The sequence below is a fragment of the Stegostoma tigrinum genome, chromosome 8 (genome assembly GCF_030684315.1).
Source record: "Stegostoma tigrinum isolate sSteTig4 chromosome 8, sSteTig4.hap1, whole genome shotgun sequence".
Taxonomy (NCBI): Eukaryota; Metazoa; Chordata; class Chondrichthyes; order Orectolobiformes; family Stegostomatidae; genus Stegostoma; species Stegostoma tigrinum.
The window spans coordinates 64,003,222-64,030,396 of NC_081361.1; the positions used below are offsets into that span (position 1 = coordinate 64,003,222).

Here is a 27,175-nt window from a genome sequence, read left to right on the forward strand (position 1 = left end):
TTCTCCCAGTTTCTCCATCTCTATCGCATTTGCTTCCATGAAGCCAACTCTGACAAGACAGCCTCTGAAATGTACACCTTCTCCCTCAACCAAGGAACCACACTGTTGTTGACAGGGCCCTCAAACAGGTCCAGCCGATCTCCCACACATCTCTTCTCACCCTATCACTTTCCTCCCGCAACAGTGATATGGTTCCCCTTCTCTTTACCTACCATCCCACCAACATTCACATTCAGAAGATCATCAGCCATCATTTCCACCAACTCCAGTGAGATGCCACTGCCAGACACTTACTTCCCTCTCCTCCCTTGCCCACCTTCTACAGGGAATGTTCCCTCCAGGACACCCTGGTCCACTCTTCCTTTACTCCCAACACTCCCTCACAGCCCCACGACACCTTCCGCTGCAACTGCCGAAGGTGTAACACCTGCCCATTTACCACCTTCCTATCCAGATTCCAAGGGCCCAAACATACCTTCCAAGTGAAGCAGCATTTTATCTGCACTTCCCACAACCTAGTCTATTGCATTCGCTGCTCACAACGTGGTCTCCTCTACATTGGGAAAAAAAAGTGATGACTGGGTGACTGCTTCATAGAACATCTTTGTTCTGCCTGCAAAAAAGACACTGAGCTTCCAATTGCCTGCCACTTTAATACCTGTTCCCCGGCCAACATCTCTCTCTCAGGTTTGCTGCAGTGTACCGGTGAAGCTCAATGCAAGCAAGAAGAATAACACCTCATTTTCCACTTGGGTCCCTGCAGCTCTCCAGATTCAATGTTGAGTTCAATAATTTTAGGGCCTGAACTCTCCCACATCCTAGGTCTCTACCTGACACACCAGGCCTTGTTATCGCACAGTGTGCCATTACACACTACCTACTGTTAGCCACTAACAGTCTACATTAACAGTTATTCACCCTCCTAGACAAATTGTTATCAACTCCACTGTCTATCCAGCTGTTCTCTCTCTCTCTCTCTCTGGGCTCTATTCCCACCTATCTTTACTCCTTAGCTCTCTGCCCACCTTATTTTCTGCAAAAAACCGAGGTGCAGATTATACAAAATTAGGAGGTGTAGTTGACAGCAAAGAAGGATATCAAAAGTTAGAGGGATCTTGATCAGATGGGGAAATGGGCTGAGGATTGGCAAATGCAATTCAGTACAGTTAAGTGTGTGGTGTTGCACTTTGGAAAGTCAAACCAAGATAAGACTTATGCACTAAATGGGAAGATCCTGAGGAGTGTCATTGAACAGAGGGACCTAGGAAGCACATAGTTCATTGAAAGCAGTGTCACAGGACAAAAGAAGGCATTTAGCATCCCGGCCGTCATCGGTCAAGGCACTGTCGAGGAGTTAGGACATTATGTTACAGTCGGATAAGTCATTGGTGAGGCGACATTTGGAGTATTGTGTACAGTTTTGGTCACCCTGTTATAAGAAAGACATAGTTAAACTTGAAAGCGTGCAAAGAAGATTTACGAGGATGTTGCCAAGACTAGGAGGCCTGTGTTATCAGAAGAGGTTGGCAAGGATAAGGCTTTATTCCTCGGAATGAACAAAATTGAGGGGTGACCACGATGAGATGTATAAAATCATAAGGAGCATAGATAGGATGAATGCATATAATCTTTTTCCCAGGGATATGGAATTCAAAATTAGACGGCCTAGGTTTAAGGTGAGAGAGAGAAGATTCAAGAAGGACCTGACGGACAACTTCTTCACGCAGAGTGGTGCTTACGTGAATTGGGCTGCCACAGAAAGTGGTTGAGGCATGTTCAATAGCAACATTTTAAAACCATTTGAGATAGGTAGTCGATGGAAAGTGTTTAGAGGGATACAGACCAATTGCAGGCAATTGGAGCTAGCTGAGTGGGCACCATGGCCAACATGGACCAGTTTGGCTTGAAGAGCCTGTTTCCAAGCTGTATTACTCTATGGTTCTATTTTCCTAGCCTCAATGAGTACCGCAGAAGGGTCACCAGACCTGAAATGTTAATTCTGACTTCTCTTCACAGATGCTGCCTGACCTCCTGAGCTTTTCCAGCAACTTCTAATTTTGTTTCTGATTTACAGTGTCTACTGTTGTTTTGGGTTATTTTTAAAGGAGAATAGATTATTGGCAGAAGTAGAAAAATTTGAAATTCAGTTTGATGGCCCTGATTCTGATGTTGAGCTGATCCTACTTCAGCTACCCAGGCCTTTGCTCTTCAGTTTCCATTCTTAGAAATCTTTCTCTGGTTTGCAGAAAGTACAGAGCAACTAATTGACTTGGAAAATGTCTCTTGATTTGTCAATTCAAAAATTGCAACAACTGCTGTAGGAAAGGCAATTGTTTAGTTCAAGTGTAAACTGCGAATCTTACAGAAGGGTCCATTCCAACAAATTGAATCTGCACCAACAAAAAATACACTGCTACCTAGACCAGTCCCACTTTCCTGTTCCAGCTCCATAGTCTTGAATGTTAAGTTTTCATCCAAGTATTTCTTACAGGTTATAAGCTTACCTGCCTCAACTACCATCCCACGCAGTGCATTCTATATCCCCACCCACACTGTGGGTGAAAACATTTTCCTGAAATCCTCTCTAAACTGCTTGCCCTTCTCATACAAGCGTGGCCTTTCGTTCCTGACCTTTGACTAAGGGAAACAACTGCTTTCTATCCAGCCTGTCCATGTCCCTCATTAACATTCACTACAAATCAGGTCTCCTCTCAACATTCTCTACTCCAAACAAAACAACCTGATCTTTCTAGCCTCTCTTCATAACTGAAATGCCCATCACAGGAAATATCCCAGTGAATTTCCACTGCACCTGCTTCAGTGCAATCACCTTCTTCTGGTAGTGTGGTGACCAGAACTGCACAGATTACTCCAGCTGTGACCTAACCTAAGTGCTGTGCACCTACAACATAAACTCTGTTCTTATAATCTATGCCTTGACCCAAAGAAGTAAGTGTCCCATATGCCTTCTTAACTACCCTATTAATCTGTATAGCCACATTTCGGAAGCTGTGGACAAGCATTCCATATCCTTCTATTCCTTTGACGGTTTTTTTAAACTGCAGAGAACAGCCAGCTTCTACTGGAGAGAACAAGACCACGTCTTTCTATTCTGTGTGTTTGTGTCTCTGTTGTGACTTGTTTCCAATTCCAATCTAATCAGTTATCCAAGAGCCGATCCGCTTCACTTGTAAACAACATCTCGGTTTCTTAATCATCTGCATACTGCAGGAACCCACAGCCACAAAACAGACGTCACAATAGATATCAAATTCCTCGTTGTGAAATTATACAGCCATCCTGGTAAACCTCTAATTTAAAAAGCAGTTCTTTCTCTTTGCAGTCCACAGTTTTTAAAGGCACAAAAATAAAGCCAACAGAGAGAGGAGGTAAAGGCTGGGTGGAGAAATACTGTGTTTATTTTTCAATACTGGTTTGTTTGTACTTTCTAGTTGCCATTAACCCATACATTAGGTTGGAAGACAATGTTCCAGGACTAGACAGAGGTAGATTTGTCCCGCTGAGAAAATATTTTGGCTGACTCAGGTGTTTCTCTCTGGAACATTTGAAACTAGCAATGATGTTGATATTCTGTATTTAAACCATATTCTTCTGGAATCTGTGCTGCTCCAGATTGATTTTGAAAGCAATTTAATCCACATATCCTGTTCCTTATTTTTATTTCTTTTTTGGACAATAGTAAGCTTTGTGATTTTATGAGCTTCAGCAGAATTCACCATTGCATGCCATTCCTCCAAGACATCCCAGGATCTCTGGAGCTGCACTGATATAAATGCAGAACAACAGTGGGCTAAATCAGATAGCTGATTTCAACTTCAGCAGTTTAAACTGCTTGGTCCTGGAATGATGTAAAATCCTTTTCACTGACTGTCCAATCTCCACTAATCAGGGAAAGATGTTTATGTGCCAATAAAGACATGACCATTACAGCTTCGCAAGGAGGGTTACTGTGGTATCGTGGCAGCTTCACCACCTTGGAGCTAGACAGGGCAGTTTCAAGTGCCACTGCCCCAGAGAGGTGTTAAAACATGCCAGAGCAGGTTGATTAAAAATCTACATTTTCTCCCAGTCCGAGTCATAGGGAGAAAGGAGTGGCAAGATGGAGAAATAAGGAAAGGGATGTGGAGAAAGTTGGGAGTAAAGGTGGAACTGGAATGCTATGGATATAAAATACTGCATTTCGTGTAAATTTGCATTCATTTGTAGCACATTGATGGTTTGGAACACACATCCAGCATCCAGATCCCAAAGCTTGAACATGCTGGGCTTTACAGTAACTGCTTATGTACTTATGTTGAATGACGGTAAATGACAGCATGGTATTATATTCTTAACAAATTATCTGACTAAATGTTCCAGCGTAGTCACAGTGGGATTAGTGTAACCAGTAATTACTTCAATGATACATCACAGAGGAAATCTCAAGATGTCACATGACACAATGATATACTTTCAATCTAAATTGTAATATGCTTTCTACTATATCTTATGTTATCTGCTACGCAAATATCACATTATATGAACTCCAGGAAAATGCAATACATTCTCATTTTTCAGTATCTAATTGGAAACACATTGGCTAACCATAACATAGAACATAGAACAATACAGCGCAGAACAGGCCCTTCGGCCCTCGATGTTGCACTGACCTGAGACCTAATCTAAACCCACCCCCCTACACTATCCCATCATCATCCATATGCTTATCCAAGGACTGTTAAATGCCCCTAATGTGGCTGAGTTAAGGTTCCAAAGTAAATTGTTTGATGACTAAAACAGCAAAATATATCTGTTACAATTCAGAAGTATTTTGTATTTTCAGTTGACCACAATGCGTATACTGGTAAAAGTGATCATGTATAACATTTAAACTGTCAATCTCTTAAACAATTATCACAACAGACTACACCAACATTCCTGTATCTTTAATTATTCCACATTTGCCGTCTTTCACTTCACAAACTATCTTATCTCATTCATTCATTGCCAATCTAAATTTCTCACTGTTGGCGCATTGTCACTCAAATTACATCAAATGGGTATTGAAATTAAATTATCTCAAATCTCCTAAAAACAACAGATACTGGAGATCACAGCGGGTCAGACAGTATCCATGGAGAGACAGCAAGGTAATTTTTCCAGTTTAGATGATTCTTAATCACAGCTAAAGTGAAGTGTGGCGGGCAGAGCATTTATGCTATAGTTTGGCAGAAGGCAGGGGTAGAGGGTGTAAGGTGCTGGTGGAGAAAAGATGTTAGATGAGAAAAGATGAAATATTAGTTTGCTCTCTCTCCACCTATATTGTCTGACCCGCTGTAATCTCCAGTATTTGTTGCTTTCAGTACCGGTTCCAGAATCTGTGGTGGTTTGTTCCTAACAGGTTGGTTTGTAGATTGGAGAACAACAAACTGACTTGCCAGGGCCTCAAGTCCCTGGCCTGATTATGTATGGAGTCGGGTATGTGCCCTTGACAATATCTGGGGAATGGACGCTGAAGGCATCCCGGCATTTTCCAGAAGTGGCACTGGATGCAACAGGGTGAAATAAGACACCTGGCTACAATTCCCTCAGCCAAGACTCCACCTGGCCCAGGTGTGGAGTGCCACCTGGAGCAAGAGATGATGACCATTGGCAAGACTAACTTTCACCAAGATCATCAGAGCTGACTGCACAGCTTGGCCAAGTTTAGCTGCATGGATAAATACCTGGTCCTGGTCTGGTAGCAAGTGGTAGTTTAGATAAGGATTGTGACAAAGTTTTAATGATGTGATTTCCAGAGGAGTTAATGTGAGAACCAGGAATTTTATAATGAAAGGGCAGAAATTCAGCAAGTATTCAGCCTTTTGTGTTGAATTGCAAGTTGATTCTGACCCTTTTGTTCACCTCACATGTACAGTACCCAAGTAAAAAGGGTTTACACAGAAACTGGTCGAAGAATCCAAAGCGCGGACAACACTCTGTTCAGTTTTGGTCCCGTAGTTAAGAAAGGTTACATTGGCATTGGAGACTTTCCAAAAGAGATTCACTAGGCTGATTTTAAACAGATTAGGCCTTTATTCATGAGAATTTAGAAGAATGAGTGCTGATCTTATTGAAACAAGATTTAGAGGAGGTTTGACATGGCAGATATTGAGAAAATGTGTCCAATATTGAGGGAATCTTAAAGCAAGGGACATAGTTATTGAACAAGGACGCACTCATTTAAAATTGAGATGCAAAGAAATTTCTCCCAGAGCGTAGTGAATATGTTAAAATTCTTGACCTCAGAGTTGTGGAGGCTGGATCACTTGAAAATATTAGAAGAGCGGATAGTTAAGATTTTCAAGATATTGAAGAGTTGAAGAATCCGAGGCACTGGCATGGAAAAGCGCTTCAGGCCTGGGGCACATCTTAAAATGGTGAGGAGCAGACTTGAGGGAATAAATGTCCTATTCCTGCTCCCAATTCTTATCTTATTATAGTGGGGGAAGGTGATGCACATATAAATGAGACAATCTGTGGAGAATTGCATGCAATAATTTACTTGAGCTCACATAGAGAAACCCTCCCTTAAACTTCTCAAAATTAACACTTGGTGGATATTTGTACGATTCCGCCCAATATCTCCAAGCTTCATCTCAATGTTCAAGTTAGCATGTAATGTGAAATCAATATTTCAGTCCTTTCGTCAGACCCAACAGCTGTCCATTATTCTCTAATAGGTTGGATAGAAAAGTTAAGTAACTTTAATTTCAAGACTGCATTTCTCAAATATTAAAATAATTATTTAAAATTATACTTGCTTTAATTCATTTTTCATTCAAAAGTAAACTCCATGATATTGCAAAGGTACCTGGAAGTAACTCAATTCAAATAATATCTGTATGGTTAAACATCATAAAAGAAGTTGCAAAACATGAAGAAAATTATCAACTTTTAAAATTATTTATTCAAGGAATATATGGTAGACATTGCTGGAATATCTCTAATGCACTTGGGAAAATGGTCATGAGTCACCTTCATGGCAGCTGAGTGGTTTGTAAGGCCACTTCAGAGGGCAGTCAAGAGTGAACGACATTGTATTGATTTGGAGCCACATATAGGCCAGCCTGGGTAAAGATTTCAGATTACCTTCCCTGAAGGACATTAGTTAACAGATGGATTTTACAAGTATCTGCCAATTACATGGGTCACCAGTATAATGGTAGCTTTCTAATTTCAGATGTATTTAAATAAATATATTTAAATTCCCCAGCTGCCCTAGTGGGATTTGAATTTATATCTCACCCTTTACTCCAGGCTTCAAGATTTCTAGTTCACTGAGATAACAGCAATGCTATTATTGCCGTACAGTATTCAATTATATTGATTAAATTCCATTGTTATTTTTAGATTTAGGAAAGTAAGTACTCATGGATCTTAGGGCAAAATTTTCAACTCCCTTGAGCAACAGGGGCAATGGCAAGACATGGGGACACACAATGAGAATGAAAATATGAGAACCTTGACATCAAGAAAAAAATTTTAAAACTTCCTCCTAAGGTTCAATCAGTGAGTTCAGGATTTCACTAACTTAATCCAGGCATCTGCATCTAATTAATACCTAACTTGTCACACTTCTATGCCACATTTTTGCTGGGAGCACAATTTCAGAAACCATGTGTGTGGAAATTAAGTGATGCAATGGGATATGGTATTTCTCTGTTAGATCTGCTTTGTTGAAATTTGGTTGTACTCAACCAAAAGCGTTGATCCTGCAGTGTTGTATTCTCACAAGAAAAGGAAATTCTCGGGAAACCTTATGATGCATGTCAATGATTTTCGATGGGGAGTTTCTGTGGAATTTGAGCTATTTGTTATAAATAAGATTAAAAGGAACTTAAGATTAGAAGTCAAGCTTTGGGAACTTTAAATATTTAGGCTTAAACATTAAGCAGAATAGGTTTGGAGTAATCTTGAATTAATAATCTTACCTACAAAGTATGACATTTATCCTGATAAATCATTCTAGGTCATCACAGAAAGATGGTACCACATCTAAAAAAGATGTTCAATGGGACAAAGTAATTTGCAATATATTCATACAAGACCAAAGGCTGGTTTTGATGTATTAAAACTAAGTAGTATGATGCAACATGTTACAGTCAAGGATATTTTAAATTATTCTTGAATACTAAATGTGTAGAAATGCATACTTAGGTTTCCAGCAGGACTTTCTGTATCAGAGAAAAAAACATGGAAAACTTATACCTTGTGAGCTGAATTGTTTTACATTGCGAAATTACTAATTTGATAAATGAAGTAATAATATAAAATAAATTTAAAAGTTAAAAAAATCTGTAATCTTGTATTTACAGTACCTCCTGCTCACTGCCATTACTGTGTCCTGTATCTCCAGATCCCAGAGAAGTTTGATTGCTATAGATCCTTCTCCTCTTTATCTCTGATTAGTGGTCTCTCCTCATCACATTCTTGTTGAACCTCCTGCTTCCTGATTGATTGAATTTATTGTCACATGTACCAAAACACAGTGAAAAGCTTTGTTTAGCTGCAGTACAGGCAGGCCCCTGCAAGCAAAGGATGTACAGATCAAAAATACTTAGAGGTATACAGGTCACGTTGCAGTTGACATTATTTGAGGCGAGAGTCCAGTCAACAGTCTGTTCCTGAATCCGCTTGTGTTCAGGCTTCTGTATCTTATGCCTGATGGAAGAGGTTGTAAGAGGTCATTACCAGGGTGTGATGGGTCTTTGATGATGTTAGCCCCCTTCCAAGGCAGGGAACCATGTATACAGAGTCTATGGGTGGAAGGTTGGCTTCTGTGATGGTCTCGGCTGTGCACACCACCTTCTGTACTTTCTTACAGTCCTGAGCAAAGCAGTTGCCAAACCAGGCCGTTACGCACTTGGACATTACGTTTTCAATGCTGCATCTGTAAAAGTTGGTGAGGGGCCTTATGGACATGCCAAATTTCCTGAGCTTCCCAAGGAAGAGGAGGTGTTATTTTGACTCTTGACTCACATTTATGTGGGAAGTAGAGGACAGGTTGTCAGTTATCGTCACTCCGAGGAACTTGGTGCTCTTCATCCTTTCGACCTCAGTTCTGCTGATGTAGATAGGGGCGTGTTCTCCTCTTTTCTCTCTGAAGTTGATGATCAGTTTTCTGGTTTTGCTTACGTTGAGAGACAGATTGTTTTCATTGCACCGCATCACCAAGCCCTCCATCTCTCTTCTGTATTTTGACGCATCATTGTTTTATATCCATCTCACCACGGTGGTGTCATCAGTGAATTTGTAGACAGTGTTTAGTTGGAATTTGGCATCACAGTCATGGGCGTAAAGTGAATAGAGTAAGGGGCTGAGGACACATCCTTGGGGCCTCTGGTGTTGAGTGTTATTGTGGAGGAGGTGCAGTTACCTATCCTCACTGATTGCAGCCTATGGGTCAGAAAGCTGAGGATCCAGTTGCAGAGGGCAGAGCCGAGACCGAGGTCTTGTGGTTTTGAGACCAATCTGGAGGAGATACTGGTTTTGAAGGCGGAGCTGTAATCAACGAGCAGAGTCTGACATAGGTGTCTTTGTTGTCCAGACGTTCTAGGGATGAGTGCAGTACTAGCGGTATGGCATCCTCTGTGGATCTGTTATGTCAGCAGGCAAACCGATCCACCATTTCCCCTCCCCTCCTCTCCTGAACCAGTGCTTCAGTTCAAGATCCAACATTGTGAAAGAGCTCCAACATTGTGAAAGTGTGAGTTCTGATGGTGCAGAAGTACCCAGCAGGAATTAATGTGTTTTTCGATCAAGTCCAGGGCATCTCTGCAGGAGTTCCTCAGGGTAGTGTCCTAGTCCCAACCATCTTCAGCTGCTTCATCAATGACCTTCCCTCCATCATAAAGTCAGAAGTGGGGATGTTTGCCCTTGATTGCACAATGTTCAGCACCATTCACGACTTCTCAAATAGCTTAGCAGTCCATGTTCAAATGCACAAGATCTGGACAATATCCAGGCATGGGCTGACAAATGGCAAGTAACATCCATGCCACACAAATGCCAGGCAATGACCACCTCCAATAAAAGATGAACTAAACACCATCCTTTGACATTCAAGAGCATATCAAAGGAATATTGCAGTGAGTAACTCACCTGACTCCCCAAAGCCTGTCCACAAGGCAAAAGTCAGGAATATTACTCAATACTCCCGTTTTGCCTGGATGAGTGCACCTCCAGCAACACTCAAGTTTGACACCATCTAGAACAAAGCAGCCCACTTGACTGGCACCACATTCCACGTATCTACTCCGTCCATTGACACTACAATCTACAAGAAGCACTGCAGGAATTCACCAAAGATCCTCAGACCGCACCTTCTAAACCCATGATCCACTTCTATCAAGATGGTCAAGGGCAGCAGATGCCAATGCCTGCAAGTTCCCCTCCTAGCCACTCACCACCCTGACTTGGAATTATATTGTCGTTCCTTGACTGCTGTCGGATTAAAATCCTGAAATTCCCTCCCTATGGGTATTGTGGGTCAACCCACAGCACATGTGCTGCAGCGGCTCAAGAAGGCAGCTCACTACCACCTTCTCACGAGCAGGTAGGAATGGGTAGTAAATGCTGGCCAGCCAGCAATGGCCACATCCCCTGAATGAATAAATAAAAATAAATCTTCCGCTCACCGATTCCCTCTCCTGAATGCTCACGGTGAGTAGGACTCTGGAGACTATCAGTGAGAGGCAGGAGGAGCAACTTTGACAGTCATTTGAAAAATGCATGGGTTATAATCCCAAAGAAAAGAAAAGAAAGATTATCTGGGGTGGGATTAGACAGCCATGGCTGACAAAGGAAGTCAGGAAATCTATCAAAGAAAAAGAGACAGCCTATAAAGTGGCCAAGAGTACTGGGAAATCAGAAGATTGGGAAGGCTACAAAAACAAACAGAGGATAACAAAAAGAGAAATAAGGAAGGAGAGGATCAAATATGAAGGTAGACTAGCAAGTAATATTAGAAATGATAGTAAAAGCTTCTTTCAATATGTAAGAAACAAACGAGAGGCAAAAGTAGACATTGGGCCACTCCAAATTGATGCTGGAAGGCTAGTGATGGGAGATAAGGAAATAGCTGAAGAACTTAATCAGTACTTTGCGTCAGTCTTCACAGTGGAAGACATGAGTAGTGTGCCAACAATTAGGGAGAGTCAGTGGGCAGAGTTGAGTATGGCAGGCATTACAAAAGAGAAAGCACTAGAAAAGCTAAAACGTCTGAAAATTGATAAATCTCCTGGCCCCGATGGGCTACATCCTAGAGTTTGGAGGGAGGTGGCTGAGGAAATAGCAGAGGCTTTGGTTGTGATCTTTCAAAAGTCACTGGAGTCTGGGAAAGTCCCAGATGATTGGAAAATTGCTGTTGTAACTCCCTTGTTTAAGAAAGGATCAAGGCAAAAGATGGAAAATTATAGGCCGATTAGCCTAACCTCAGTTGTTGATAAAATTCTAGAATCTGTTGTCAAGGATGAGATTTCTAAATTCCTGGAAGTGCAGAGTCAGATTAGAACAAGTCAGCATGGATTTACTAAGGGGAGGTTGTGCCTGACAAACCTGTTAGAATTCTTTGAAGAGGTTACAAGTATGTTAGACCAGGGAAATTCAGTAGATGTTATCTATCTAGACTTCCAAAGGCCTTTGATAACGTGCCTCGTGGGAGGCTGCTGAGCAAGGTGAGGGCCCATGGTGTTCGAGGTGAGTTACTGGCTTGGATTGAGGATTGGCTGTCTGACAGAAGGCAGAGAGTTGGGATAAAAGGCTCTTTTTCGGAATGGCAACCAGTGACGAGCGGTGTCCCGCAGGGTTCAGTGTTGGGGCTGCTGCTGTTCACCTTATATATTAATGATCTGGATGAAGGGACTGGGGGCATTCTGGCAAAGTTTGCTGATGATACGAAGATAGGTGGACAGGCAGGTAGTACTGAGGAGGTGGGGAAGCTGCAAAAAGATTTAGAGACTGTTTAGGAGAGTGGTCCAGGAAATGGCTGATGAAATTCAACATCAGCAAATGTGAGATTTTGCACTTCGGAAAAAAGAATACAGGCATGGACTATTTTCTAAACCGTGAGAAAATTCGTAAAGCAGAAGTACAAAGGGATCTGGGAGTGTTGGTCCAGGACTCTCTAAAAGTTAACTTGCAGGTAGAGTCCATGATTAAGGAAGCGAATGTAATGTTGTCGTTTATCTCAAGAGGGTTGGAATATAAAAGCAGTGATGTGCTTCTGAGACTGTATAAAGCTCTAGTTAGGCCCCATTTAGAATACTGTGTCCAATTTTGGGCCCCACACCTCAGGAAGGACATACTGGCCCTGGAGCGTGTCCAGCGGAGATTCACACGGATGATCCCTGGAATGGTAGGTTTAATGTATGATGAATGGCTGAGGATCCTGGGATTGTATTCATTAGAGTTTAGAAGGTTGAGGGGAGATCTAATAGAAACTTACAAGATAACGTATGGCTTAGAAAGGGTGGACGCTGGGAAGTTGTTTCCGTTAGGCGGGGAGACTAGGACCCGTGGGCATAGCCTTAGAATTAGAGGGGGACAATTTAAAACGGAAATGAGGAGACATTTCTCCAGCCAGAGAATGGTGGGCTTGTGGAATTCATTGCCACGGAGTGCAGCGGAGTCTGGACATTAGATGCCTTCAAGGCAGAGATCGACAAATTCTTGATCTCGCAAGGAATCAAGTGCTACAGGGAGAGTGCAGGGAAGTGGAGTTGAAATGCCCATCCGCCATGATTTAAATGGCAGAGTGGATTTGATGGGCTGAATGGCCTTACTTCCACTCCTATGTCTTATGGTCTTATAATAGCCCAGACAGGTACTCAGATGCCAAAAGAACACAACTTTCACTGTCTCAGAAATCTGGTTTTGAATCTGATCTGTATTTGAATGAGATCACAGGTTCGGGACAGGAAAGCAGTAACACAGTAAGTCGGGGTGCGGGAGATTAGGCAAGAGGGTGAAATGAGGTGGGGGAGCCTGCAAGTCAAAGATCAGACATGTGGAGAGGCTGCAAGTCAGAGGATTAACATGAGAAGAGTCAACAATTGCTAAGTTGGAGAATGAGAGAGGCTGCTCCAAAATGGCCTCAAATGGGTCACAAAATCCTATGGTCAGACTAGTGGGAGACATCAAAACAAATTTCACAACATGAGATTTCAGTTCCTATTCACATAAGGTGATACAGCATCAAATGTGGCAATGTTAAGTGAGGACTTGATGTAATTCCTGTTACAAATGTTGTTTGCATGTTATCCTCGTATAATGGCACAGTTTTGTAGCAGCTGATCTTATGAAATAGTTGCAGCAATTGGACTCCTTTGGTCTGCCACCTAAATATGTCAAGCTCCTTATAGATTCTCATTACAAGCAACTGGTACAGGTAACACAATGAGAAATTTGTCATACCTGGATTTGTCAACCTTTTGTATACTTAATTTCTGTATATGAATTGTACATTCAGACACCAGAAGCTCAAATGTCTTCGTATGTTCATTAATGCACGTTTAGGTGCAATACTAAACAACTTAGTGGTCCATTTTAGTGGTCTCTCCAAGAAGACGCACATTTATATAGTACTTTTGACAACTACCGGTTGACTCAAAATTCTTTACAATGGACTACTTTTGGAGCGTAGTTTGTTGTAAAACATGCAATCAAGGAGCTAATTTGGTCAGCAAACCCCTGCAAACAACATTATGAAAACAAACAGATAAAATTTTTGGTGATGTCAATTGAGAGCTCAATATTGACAAAAACACTGAGGATAATACTCCTGCTTCTATTTAGAAATAGTACCAAATGCAAAATAACACTAACTCAGCAGGTATAGGGGACTTCGGTTCAGAGACAGCACTCTACACAGTATGGCACACTTTCAGTTTTGCACTGTGTCAGAGCAGATTTTGTTCTCAAGCCCCAAAATGGGACTTGAACCTTTTAAATTTGTGATTCAAAAATGAGAATGTTATCAACTGAGCCACAGCAGACTCCCTTAAGCACAATTAGGATTTACTGTCATTTTCCAAAATGCGGTCATGGAATATGTAAAATTAAACCCTTTGTTAGGTGAATTGGATGCTGGCATCTTAAATGTGCCCCCATGTGCATTTCTCCTTCTGTCTGGTCAATAAATAGGAACAAATTTTGGTGAATAGAGGCTGATTTACTCATGTATATTATATAAAAGACTGGAACACTAAGTCAGAATTTTAATATATTTCATAAGAATTATTATGTAGAAAATAACAAAAAGTCACAACATTCATTCACAGATTAAATTCACACAAATCAAATTTTAAACGCAGTTAACATGTCAACAAATCAGCATTTGCTGACAAAACTCAGAGCAAAATGGAGCTGTTTCTTTCACTGTGAGGTAGAAGTCTATATTTCCCGACCTGAATCTCATGTTCCATTCCTGCCTCAGCTGAAGTCCTAATGGATTAGGCTGCTACTCCTCACTCTCAATGTCACTCATAGCAATCCAATCTGTGTGGAACTATAATCCAGTAAGGGTCACCACCAACATATTAGATATACTGACATCTATATTTCAGTGTTTCTTTAACTTGCCATAATTCTGTTCTATCCAGTCAAACTTCATACAATGCCTAATCTTGTTCTGTGTTCAATCAATTTAAAGAGAATAATTAAAGAAGAATAACACCTACCCAAATTTGCAATTTGACTCTTTTATCATTTCTGTAAACAGTCTTCACCTTGAAGTCAATGCCAACAGTGCTGACAAAGGCTGATGTGAATGTGTCATCTGCATATCTGAACAGGAATGATGTTTTTCCCACACTGCTGTTTCCAATAATCAGAAGCTTGAACATGTAATCAAAGTTTTGATCAGATGCATCCTTCGGTCCATATCTAGAATCGGCTGCAGAAGCCATCTAAAAATGGCAAATGAAAGAAAACCTGTCATAAAATTATTAACAAGCACTCTGAAATAAATTCAAAGCAATAATGAACAAAAAGATATCGAGCAGTTTAAAGTTTTGCATAATAGCAATCATTTAGCATGAGGTGAAGAAGAGCAGGAACTAGATCAATTTATTACAAGCTTGTATACTAGTTAAAGAAAGAATTGGAATAGTGACTGTATTTTACAAAGTATTTAGATCATGAAAGGAGCTATCCAGATGCAATTCTTTCTCTCTATTACAATAAGCCTTGTTGAAAACACTCTTGCCTCAGGTTTTACATCTATACTTCTGGTAGTTTAAATCAAATGTTCAGCTGATTTCAGCACAGCACTACTTGTCAGTTTTCTGCAATGAATATAGAGGGATCGGGATCCTTTGCTAAACCTATATGCAAAGCCAGAGATATCAACAAAGCCCCATTCCAGCTTCTGTTAATGAGTTTTGAGAAGATTTGTAGCTCAGGTTGAGTTTCTGGATATGAGTTTGCTTGCTGAGCTGGAAGGTTAGTTTTCAGACGTTTCATCACCATTCCAGGTAGCATCATCAGTGAGCCTCCGATGAAGCGCTGGTGTTATGTCCCGCTTTCTATTTATCTGTTTAGGTTTCCTTGGGTTGGTGATGTCATTCATGAACTTCAAACCAGGAAAACAACACAATACGGACCAAATACTCAACTACAGGAGCAACCATCCCAACACCCACAAACGAAGCTGCATGAGAACATTATTCCAACGAGCCACCCCACACTGCAGCACAGAGGAACCACGAAGAGCGGAAGAAAATCACCTATACAGCGTATTCAAAAAGAATGGGTACCCAATGAACACAGTCCGCCGATTTCTCAGCAACAAACCCAAACAGACAGACAAAACGGGCTCAGAAACCATAACCACTCTCCCCTACATCAAAGACATTTCCAAAATGACTGCCAGACTACTCGGACCTCTTGGCATCAGGGTAGCCCACAAACCCGCCAACACACTAAAACAGCAGCTAATGAACTTAAAAGACCCTATACAGACAACAAGCAAAACAAACGTCATCTACAAAATACCTTGTAAGAACTGTGACAAACACTACACCGGACAAACCGGCAGAAAGCTAGCCACCAGGATACATGAACATCAACTAGCCACAAAACGACATGACCCACAATCATGAGTATCCTTACATACAGATGAGGAAGGACACCACTTTGCTTGGGGCAACACATCCATCCTGGGACAAGTCAAACAGAGACACGCACGAGAATTCCTAGAAGCATGGTATTCCAACCAGAACTCCATCAACAAACACATTGATTTGGAGCCAATCTACCATCCTCTGAGAAAAAGAACAGGAAATGACATCACCACGCAGGAAGTGACATCACCAACCCAAGGAAACCGAAACAGATAAATAGAAAGCGGGACATAACACCAGCACTTCATCGGAGGCTCACTGATGATGTTACCTAGAATGGTGACGAAACGTCTGAAAACTAAACTTCCAGCTCAGCAAGCAAACTCACATCCAGCTTCTGCTAAATATGGCTGCTTTAGGGGTTGAGGCCTCCTGACATAAATAAATAATATTTACAAAGGTATTTGAACAATTAACACATTCTTATTTAAACTGGTTATTATGAGAACTGTATAACTCAAAGGTCAACTCATTGACTATTCATTTTAATTGAAGAATAATCAAATAAGAATATTATACTCTCGGTATCAAATGGGTGATACTGCGCCAAAAAGGAGACCATACAGCCCATTGTGTCTGCACCAGCTCTCCAAATAAGCATTATGACTTAGTCCCATTCTTCAGCCTTTTCCAATCAGGAAAACATCATAACTCTGTTACTTTTACAGTAGAAGCGATCATAACTCTGTTAGTTTTACAACAGAAGTGATCATAACTCTGTTAGTTTTACAATAGTCATGGAAAAGGACAGATACATACAGCAGTGTAAGGGTTATAATTGGAGGAAGGGTAATTACAATTCTGTTAGGCAAGAACTGGGTAACATAAATTGGGAATAGATGCTATCATGGATGAGCGCTATTGAAATGTAGAGATTGTTTGAGGAATACATACTGCGTGTGCTCAATATGTTTGTCCCTAGCAGGCAGGGAAGATGTGGTCAAGTGAGGGAGCCTTCGTTCTCAAGAGAGGTCGATCGTCTGGTTAAGAGGAAGAAGGATGCTTCTGTAAGGTTGCGGAAACATCGAACGGAAAATGCTCTCGAGGGAAACAGGAAGGAGCTGAAGAAAGAGCTCAGGAGAGCAATAAGGGGGCATGAGAAAACCTTGGCAGATAGGATCAAGAAAAACTCCAAGGCTTTTTACACGTATCTGAGGAATAAGAGAATGACCAGAGAAAGGGTAGGGCCGATCAAGGAGTGTAAAGGGAATTTGTGCATGGAGCCTAAACAGATAGGAGAGGTCCTTAATGAATACTTTTCTTTGGCATTCACAACTCAGCGGAGCTAGTTGCAGAGGAGGACAGTGTGAAACAGGCTGGTAGGCTAGAGGAGGTCGATGTTAGTAAGATGAGGTGCTATAAATTTTGAGAAAGTTGAAGGTAGATAAGTCCCCTGGGCCTGATGGGATCTATCCAAGGATTCTATGGGACGTGACGGAAGAGATCGCAGGGCCTTTGGTGATCGTATTTTCAGCCTCACTGTCCACGGATATGGTGCCGGAAGACTGGAGAGAGGTAAACGTCATTGCCTTGTTCAAAAAAGGGAATTGGGATAACCCTAGAAATTACAGGCCAGTTAGTCTTACATCGCTGGTGGAAAAACTATTGGAAAGAGCTCTGAGAGATAGGATTTATGATCACTTGGAAAGGCACAGTTTGATTCTTGATAGTCAGCATGGATTTTTGAGGGGTAGATCATGCCCCACAAACCTTATTGAATTCTTTGAAGACATGCCCAAACACGTGGAGGGGTAGGGCCGATCAAGGATTGTAAAGGGAATTTGTGCATGGAGCCTAAACAGATAGGAGAAGTCCCTTATGAATACTTTTCTTTGGTATTCACAACTCAGTGGGAGCTAGTTGTAGAGGAGGACAGACTGAATTCTTTGAAGACATGCCCAAACACATGGATGAAAGTAGAGCCGTGGATGTGATATACATGGATTTAAATAAGGCGTTTGAGAAGGTTTCCCATGGTAAGCTCATGCAGAAGGTAGGGAGGCATGGGATAGGGGGAAATGTGGCAGATTAGATTTGGAAATGGCTGACCCTTAGAAGACAAAGGGTGATAGTGGACGGAAAATATTCAACATGACGCTCAGTTACGAGTGGTGTACCACAAGGATCTCCTCTGGGTGTTTTTCTATTTATGATTTTGTAAATGATTTGGATGAAGGAGTAGAAGGGTGGATTAGCAAGTTTGCGCAAGATACAAAGGTGGGTCATGTTGTGGACAGTGCGGAGGGCTGTTCTAGATTACAAAGGAACATTGATAGGATCCAGAGCTGGGCTAATAAGTGGCAAATGGAGTTTAACCCTGAAAAGTGTGAGGTGATTCATTTTGGAAGGACAAACTTGAAAGCAGAATACAGGGTTAAGGGAAAGATTCTTGGTGGTGTGGAGGAGCAGAGGGATCTTGGGGTTCATGTTCACAGTTCCCTGAAAGCTGACCCTCAGGTGGATAGAGTTGTTAAGAAGGCTGATGGTGTGTTAGCTTTCAATAATAGAGGGATTGAGTTCAAGAGCCGTGAAGTTATGCTCCAGCTATACAAAAACCTGGTTCGGCCACATCTGCAGTATTGGATCCAATTCTGGTTGCCTCATTACAGGAAAGATGTGGAGGCATTGGAAAAGGTGCAGAGGAGATTTACCAGGATGTTGCCTGAAATGGAGGGAAGGTCTTACGAGGAAAGGTTGAGAGAGCTAGGGCTTTTCTCTTTAGAATGAAGAATGATGAGATGACTTGATACATGTGTACAAAATGATCAGAGGTCCAGATAGAGTCGACAGCCAGAGTGGAGGTAGCTATTACGAGGGAGCATAGTTTTCAAGTGAGTGGAGGTAGATATAGGGGAGATGTCAGAGACAGGTTCTTTACTTGGAGAATGGTGGGGGCATGGAATGCATTGCTGGAGAGAGGAGTGGAGTCGGCCTCATTAGGGGCATTTAAGCAGCTATTATAAGGCAGGGGTGGAAGTTAGATAGACCTTAGGATGAGGGTAAAAGTTCGGCACAACATCGTGGGCCGAAGGGCCTGTACTGTGCTGTACTGTTCTATGTTCTATGTTTTCCCTGTAGCCCTGCAGATTGGGTGATTATGTAAAACAAACTAATGCCATCTTGAATGTTTCAACTGAACCTTCTTCCACTACACTTTGAGATCGTGCATTTTAAACCCAACCCACTCATGCATAAAAGCTTTTTCCCACTTCACATTGCTTCTTTTGCAAACCACTTAACTCTGTGATCTGTGCTTTCTTGCCCTTGATCCTCAGAAGCAGTTTCTCCCTATCTACTCAATCCAGGCCCCCTATAATTTTTTAGCAAATCTCTTAGCATTCTTCAGTCCAAGGAGAACTGTTACAATATCACCAAAATATCCTCATAGCTCAAGTTTCTCATCCCTGCCACCATTAATGTAAATCTGTTCTGCACTCTGTCCAATGCAGTCATGTCCTTCTTACAGTGTCATGCCCAAAACAGGATACAATTCACCAGGTGAAATATATCATGTGTCTTATACACATTCATCATCATCTCATTGCTTTTATACGGTATGTCACTATTAATAAAGCCTAGGAAACTGTGTGCTTTATTAATTTCTCTCTCCACCTGTCCTCGAACTACAATAGTCAGTGCACATATACATCTAGATATCTCTGCTTCCACACCCTCTATTTTGCGATTGTCTGTCCATGTTCTTGCTACCAAAATGCATCGCTTCACATTTCTCTGTATAGATCTACACCTGCTACCTATCAGCCCACTCCACTGACTTGTCTATTGTCCCACTTGACCTCAACACTTTACAATTCTTCCAAGATCAGTATTATCAACAAACTTGGAAATTGTCTCTTGCATACCAAGATCTAGATCATTATCATATAATCAGGAAAAGCAAAGGTTCCAAGGCTTCTGGAACTCTCTTTCTGTCTGGCAAAGCTACTTGGAATCAGCAAATGGAGGAGTGTAGACATGAGGCTGCATCCAATCACCCTCTTAAAATTAGCTTATTGTCACATGTACTCAAATTAGTACAGTGAAAAGTTTACAAGTTGTCACTTACAACACCATCTCAGATACAAAGGTTCCTAGGCAAAGATTCTTACGCACAAATTCTTAGAGAAGAAGAAAAAAAGAAAAATAAAGAACTAAGAAGTTTACCATTGCAGACCAACGGGATAAATTAGAAAAATAAAGAAATAAAAAGTTCAGAATAACCATTCTTCCAACCCAGTCCATGCTGGTATGCAGCTTGGCCAAAAGGCCACCAGCCCTAATAATGCATTAAAAGAAGCACAATACAATAACAGTTTTAAAGGGCTTTTTTTCAGTGCAATTAGTTTAAATACATTATTTCCTGCTAAAGGAAATGTTAAGTAACATTATTTGTAAAGCAATTTACTTGCTAAAGATGGGCCTATCGTGCCTTAATAAAACCTTAATACATCTCACAAAAACCCTTCTAACTATTCCTTGCTTTTGTTCATGTAGCGTTGCCCTTAAAAAAAACCTACTCAGCCTTAGAAGACATAGACATTTTGTGATCAAAACAGAGAATATTCATGAGCAAATGCAACAGGCTCTGAATTATTTGCCTCATTGATGAACTTTCAAATGGTGATTTCATTAGTTTAGTTCCTTTATGATAAACAATCAGATTTTGCATTGAAAAGCACAACATTAAATACTACATTGATTCATAGCCTCTAAGCATTTTCACATAGGTAATTTCACCATCATTATGTCCTTCTACAAGATAACATACACCTAAGAAAATTAAATTGTGCTTTTGATCGTACTTGCCACAAAAGGCCATACCTTTGTTTACTCTTTGTGCCAAATTCAGTTTTATTTTATGTACATCCAAACTGAATTTGAAGTGCGTACTCACCTCTGCCTTCAACCACAGCAGCCTGTTAGGTGTTATGTTTTTAATCGGGACAACTGGGGATTCTAATCATAGTGTTTACAGCTTCTTGATTCTATTTCAATTCATGAGCTGGACTTACATCGGAGCTGGGTAGATGACAAGGTGTCAAAGTAGACTATTATCTCAGCATAGCAGGAGATGTGGAACATATGGGAATTGAGAATGAATTTTAGAAGTTGAATGTCAGTTGTTAAGATATTTGGGAAATTTTCAATATTACAATTGCTGGAGTACTCCAGTCGTGCTTACCCATAAAATTACATATCTTCAGTCTGTAAATTTTATTTATTAACATAAACAGGTGAGAAATTGAGTCGTATAATCTCCTGACATGCACATCTGACATGTGCAGAGGACTTTAATTACAAACTTTTACCTCTCTGACATTAACTAAGTGATATGACAAATGAATAAGATGTAGGAATCCACACTGTCTTTTGAGATTTCAACCAAAATGAGCTTGAGAAATGATGAACTACATCTTTTAATACCAACAATTACTGAGGATCTGTTTAAACTTGGCTTTCTCAGTATTTACCTATAGAATACTTGAACCTGTGCAGTTGTAGTATACCTATTTCTGAGCTACGAGGCCTTGGTTTAAGTCTAGCTGCTCTAGAGGCATGTAATAAAATCTATGAATAGGTGGATTGGAAAGTCTCTGTAAAAGTGTTGGGTGTTATATAAAAAAAGGTAGTTCATGTGGAATTCTTGTGGCACAGTGGCAGTATCCCTATCTCTGAGCTGGTGGCCCAGATTCAAGTCCAACCTGCTCTACAGTGTGTAACAGCAGCTGTGAATAGGTTGATCATAAAATATCTGGAAGTGGTATGATTAACCATTCTCATTCTTTTGTTTCCCTATGACAGTTATATGATTGTGTAAATCGAGAGAGTCATACAAGCAATGAACTCTGTCTGGGAAGACCATGCATCACACCCTAAGATCTGTACAGGGGTCTGCAGCTTTTCATCACTGACGTCAACAGCCAAGAGATTACCATGGCAGGTGAAAGAGGAATTTAAGTGGCAAAAAGGTCAGGTTGTCATATCTCGTCGGACCATAGGGCTGCTCTCTCATTAGAGAGAGACACAACTGGTGGCGATTTAACCACACTTCACAGATGAGGGAAGAGCTTGGGAAGCAAAGTCCTTCAAGGTAACCACAGCATGGTAACTACAGGAAACAATCCATTGGATAGAAAGAGGAGACAAGTGGCAGCTCAGAAATTGTCTGATGGGTGTTGAATTGACAAGCAAGTACTCTGTATTGCCAATATATTGGAGAAGAGCAAATGAGCAAAACAACTTCAACGCAGAACAACTAATTCTCAAAGAAAATTAAATGTAAAATATATAAAACTAAATTCAACTTTGTTGGCTTAATCATTCAAGCAAATAGTGTTTCATATTCAAGATGAGTTCACAAATACCTTTCAATATGTAGTTCTTTTAATCAGCACAATAAATTTCTCCATTCTGACAACCTGACTATGTTCACCATGAGATTCAGTTATGTTTTAATTATAAATGTTAGTAATATACTGGGAGAGTTCACTTGTTTTTCTTTAGGAAAATAACCAATATCATGGGATCTTTCACATCCAACTAAGAGGGCCAATGGCTCCAACCAAACCATAACCCCTCTGTTAGTGCCCTTAATATTGCACTGACAGGTAAATAAGTCAAAGATTTGGATGTGACCATTCATCAGAAACTTTTCACAGAAAACCTTACAAAAATGACCTACAATACCAAACACTATTAACATATGAAAACAGCCTGAAACATTCAATAGAAGTATCATCAGACTAAAAAAATGGCAAAGATGTGTATGTTCAATTAAAGGCTTGGCCTAGGAGGTGGCTTTTATCAAGGGTTTTAAAGGTGTTATTAATAGAAAAGCTTAGGGAGGGAATTCAAGCATGTTGAGCTTGGGGGCTGTCGGGACAGCCTCTTATGATGATCCTCCAGGAGGCGGTGTTTGAAAAAGAGGCAGCATCAGAGCAGCTTGTAGAGCTGGAGGAGGTCACAAAGATTATAAGACCGCATGATACAGGAGCAGAATTAGGCCATCTGGCCCATCTAGTCTGCTCCATCATTCAGTCATAGCTGATTTGTTTTTCAATCCCATTCTTCTACTTTCCTCCCATTACTTAGTTGCACAAGCATTATTCCAATGGAAGGCCAAAAGAGAGAGTTTGGAATTGGTCTACCTTTTGTTTCCAGTTAATGACAAGCCCTGTATTTCCTGATTTCTTTTTATCACAAATTCACACCATTCTTTATCATATATATCATCCTGTGAAGATAGATAAGTTAGTCTTTAAAATGCTTTTAAAAAATAATCAGTAGTCCTGTAAGAGTCCATGGTGGCATTTCATAGGGGGGAAAAAATGACATCTGATGGTGATTGCTGATAATCTTGTTGCTATTTATAGTTGTTTCTACTGAAAATACATATGAAATAGCATAATCCATAAATTTTACAGTGGGCAATTAATCCCTGTAAAACCCTTAAAGCAAACAATTGTTTAAAAACCCAGTTGGTTGATTTCAGGTAAGGGTTACACAGAAGTGGGGATATTCTGCTGCCCCAGGATGTTTTTGTTCTTAATTCTTTAAGGACTGTCCATCACATGGTGTAGATCCAAAAAGTACCAGGTGCGCACTTAAATAATTTTCCAATGGGCATCACTACAGTAACTATTTTTACATCAGCAAATACCAAGCACTGGAGGAAGAAAACATGACAAGATTGATTGACATTACTCGAGTCCCTTTGGGAGTTGGATGGTGAAAATGTTGTCTTTTTTTGCACGACAGCAAATGCGCGTCAAACATTTCAATTCCCGTTGTAAAACTACAATAAACAACCTGAGACGATACAACAAGGCACAACGTTTGACCTGACGAGATTGTTTTATTTGGGGAAAAACAAACCGGTGTTATTTCACACTGGCGACCGATGTCTGTGTTAGCCAGAGACTTGACCACTTATAACAATTTAGAAGATCAAATTCAAATTAAAAATGTTGTTCCGTTTGCATCAGAAGGGATTTGCTCGACCTTCCAAAACAATTTTTTTTGCGATTAGATTGATGAATTTGGGCACAAAATATGACGGGATGTTGAAACAATTTTGGAAATCAATAGCAAATTTGCTGCGATCTTAAGGTACGATAAAAGCAAGGGTGTCTGGGGGTTATGAGCAGAGAGATTAACTGCCAGAAAATAATATACTTCGGTATCCAGGGAAATAAAAACGAAACGGGAGTAACATCAGTTTTCAGGGGGGGAATGGAAAGAGAACCCAGTCTGGTTTACTGACAATCAGATTAATCGGAATTGGAAAACCTGTCCTCACGGATATATAAAAAAAGAGACGCTCACCTTACTGTGTGGCGTCCTACTCAGCTTCTTTGAAATAACTGGGCTAAATCCGGATTCAAGTCAAAAAATAACGAATAATAATTCTGTCCACGTTTAATAGATGCAGCTGTGAAGCCGCCGGCTGGGTTTCACAGCGGAGTTTAGTTGCCGCCGTAGTTGTCTCGTACAGCAGCTGCTGTCAGTGAAGGAAGGTGTCCGCGCACAACCCAGGCATCTCGCCGCTTGGCTGGGGGCAGATGAGCTCAGGAAACGTCAGGGCAGCAAGAGAAGCATCTCCCCGCCCTGTCACGGCGTGGTTTTCCTCTCAACACGTCGAGAACGTCATGCCGCACGCTTCACTCTCAACAACTTTTTCAAGTCTCGCTGACAGCGGGTTGACTGAACCTTGATCAGTATCGTGGCCAAATCAAAACTATGGGAGACATTCAAAGTTGTTTTTATAACCAATTTTGTAGTGAAATAGTTAATCTCCGATTAATTGTTTAAAATATTAAAATTAGAATCATTGAGTCGTTTACAACGCCAGCAGGGGCCCATTCGACCATCGAGCCTATTGTCAGTCGAACAATCCGGTCTCTCCAAACTACACAGAGATAGTAAGTGATAGTAGGAACTGCAGATGCTGGAGAATCCGAGGTAACAAGGTGTAGAGTTGGATGAACACAGCAGGCCAAGCAGCATCAGAGGAAGATGCTTGGCTTGCTGTGTTCCTCCAGCTCGACACCTGTTATCTTATGTCCAACCTACCCGTTCTATCCCTTACTCCTGCAAATTTATTTTCCTCAAGTGCCCATTCACTTTCCTTTTGAAATCGTTACTCAAAAATATCTTGGCAACAAGAAAAAATAATTGAACTACGGCAAAGTATTCCTTTAAAAACTGGTTGGAGTGATATCTTGACTCCATTCACCCCGCTTTCATATTTATTGATCCTTTTAACATTTATTCAATTCTGTTTTGTGAAATCGCACTTATCCTGTCTCAGGCAGCAGAAAAATAGCACTTTTCCACAATGAGTCATTAATTTTAGTTTGAAACATGATCTATTTTACATTACAGGAATGACGTGGAACTGTTGAAAAAGGTGCAGAGGAGATTTACCAGGATGTTGCCTGGAATGGAGGGAAGGTCTTACAAGGAAAGGTTGAGAGAGCTCAGGCTTTTCTCTTGAGAACGACAAAGGATGAGAGGTGACTTGATAGAGGTGTACAAAATGATCAGAGATATAGACAGGGTGGACAGCCAGACACTTTTTCTTAGGGTGGAGGTAGCTATTAGGAGGAGACATAGTTTTAAAAGTGAGTGGAGGTAGATACAGGAGAGATAGTGGAGGTAAGTTCTTTATTCAGAGAGGTAGGGGTGTGGAATGCATTGCCGGAGAGGGGAGTGGAGTCGGCCTCATTATGGGCATTTAAGCAGCTATTAGATTGGCATATGGATGATAGTATAAGGTAGGGGTGAAGGTTAGATTGACCCCTTAGGTTTAGGGTAAAAGTTTGGCACAACATCGTGGGCTGAAGGGCCTTAACTGTGCTGTACTGTTCTGTGTTCTAAGTTCTATTTTGATTATCTCACTCTAAAAAACAAAATAAACAAAGCTCATTTTTTGCATAGGTTTTCAGTGTCCTATTTTCCTTAAATAACATTTCCCTTGGTGCTATTAGGGAGGTATATGTAGAATTGTAAATTATGTGGTGGTATCTCTACCTCTGGACCAAAAGCCCTAGGTTCAAGACCCATGTGCTCCAGGGTGTATAGTTACATCTCTGAACAAGTTGATTAGAAATATCTTGATGTACCACCAGCTACAATCTGTCCCAAAGATGATAACTCTTGCATGACAAATTGAATAAGAAAATGAATTTAATACTAAAGTAAAATCAACTCTTATAAGGGTGGAGATTTGAGATTGAGTTGTTACCAAAATAGCCACAAATCAGTTTCTGTATCTTTACTGTGTCTATACTATGATCTGAACCCATTCACGTTGCTCCTTGTGACCATCCCGACATAAATGTTAGTGACATTAATAGACCATATATTAGTCAATTTAACAAAATCTACTGGCTCATGGATGACTTAGATACATTTTTATAAGCCATTACAGATACCAAAATTCCTTAAGGCTTACAGAAAATAACCAAGTTTCTGAGAGAAAATTAAAAGGACATAACTATATGACCTGCAGTTATGAAAAAGATAATTCACCAGAGGTGCACTGACAATGTTACCTTGTAGGATGACGAAATGTCTACAACCAAACACACTAGCTCGGTGAGCAAGTTTACAACCTCAAAAGATAACATTTACTTCCTGGCTTAATGTTTTCTTTTCCTGCAGTGCCAAAGCTTTGACCTCAATGGACCTGAATTTTGTTCAAATCTGCATTGTTAAAATGTTTGCAAACACATTGTACCACAAGATGGCAGAATAACATTTTGCTAAAGTGTTTGCACAAACATTACATCTGTAACCTTGTCATTCGTTGGACCCATCTGGAAGAATGAGCAAACTCAACAACAAACAGTATTGGTTCATTCTTGTTCACCGAAATCTTGCACACTGGACTGAGGCTTTCAAGGGCAGTTCCAGTGTGCCTTTACACCAGATAAGCAGGCACACAACCATTGCAGAGGCCCTGAACCAACCTACAGCAATATAACTCCACCATCAACACAGTCATAAAG

At 40.8% G+C, this 27,175-nt stretch overlaps 1 protein-coding gene across 1 annotated transcript in view; it reads right to left on the bottom strand.

Annotated features, from left to right (window-relative positions):
- Positions 1-24,742, bottom strand: part of rab3b (RAB3B, member RAS oncogene family) — a 148,838-nt gene extending 124,096 nt beyond the window's left edge. Inside the window, exons 1-2 of the mRNA XM_048539204.2 lie at positions 24,489-24,742; positions 14,721-14,948 (exon numbers count right to left, since the gene is read on the bottom strand). Of these exons, the coding sequence (XP_048395161.1) occupies positions 14,721-14,948 (228 nt within the window). The 5' untranslated portion in view covers positions 24,489-24,742. The remainder of the gene's footprint in view (positions 1-14,720; positions 14,949-24,488) is intronic.
- Positions 24,743-27,175: the final 2,433 nt, after the last annotated feature.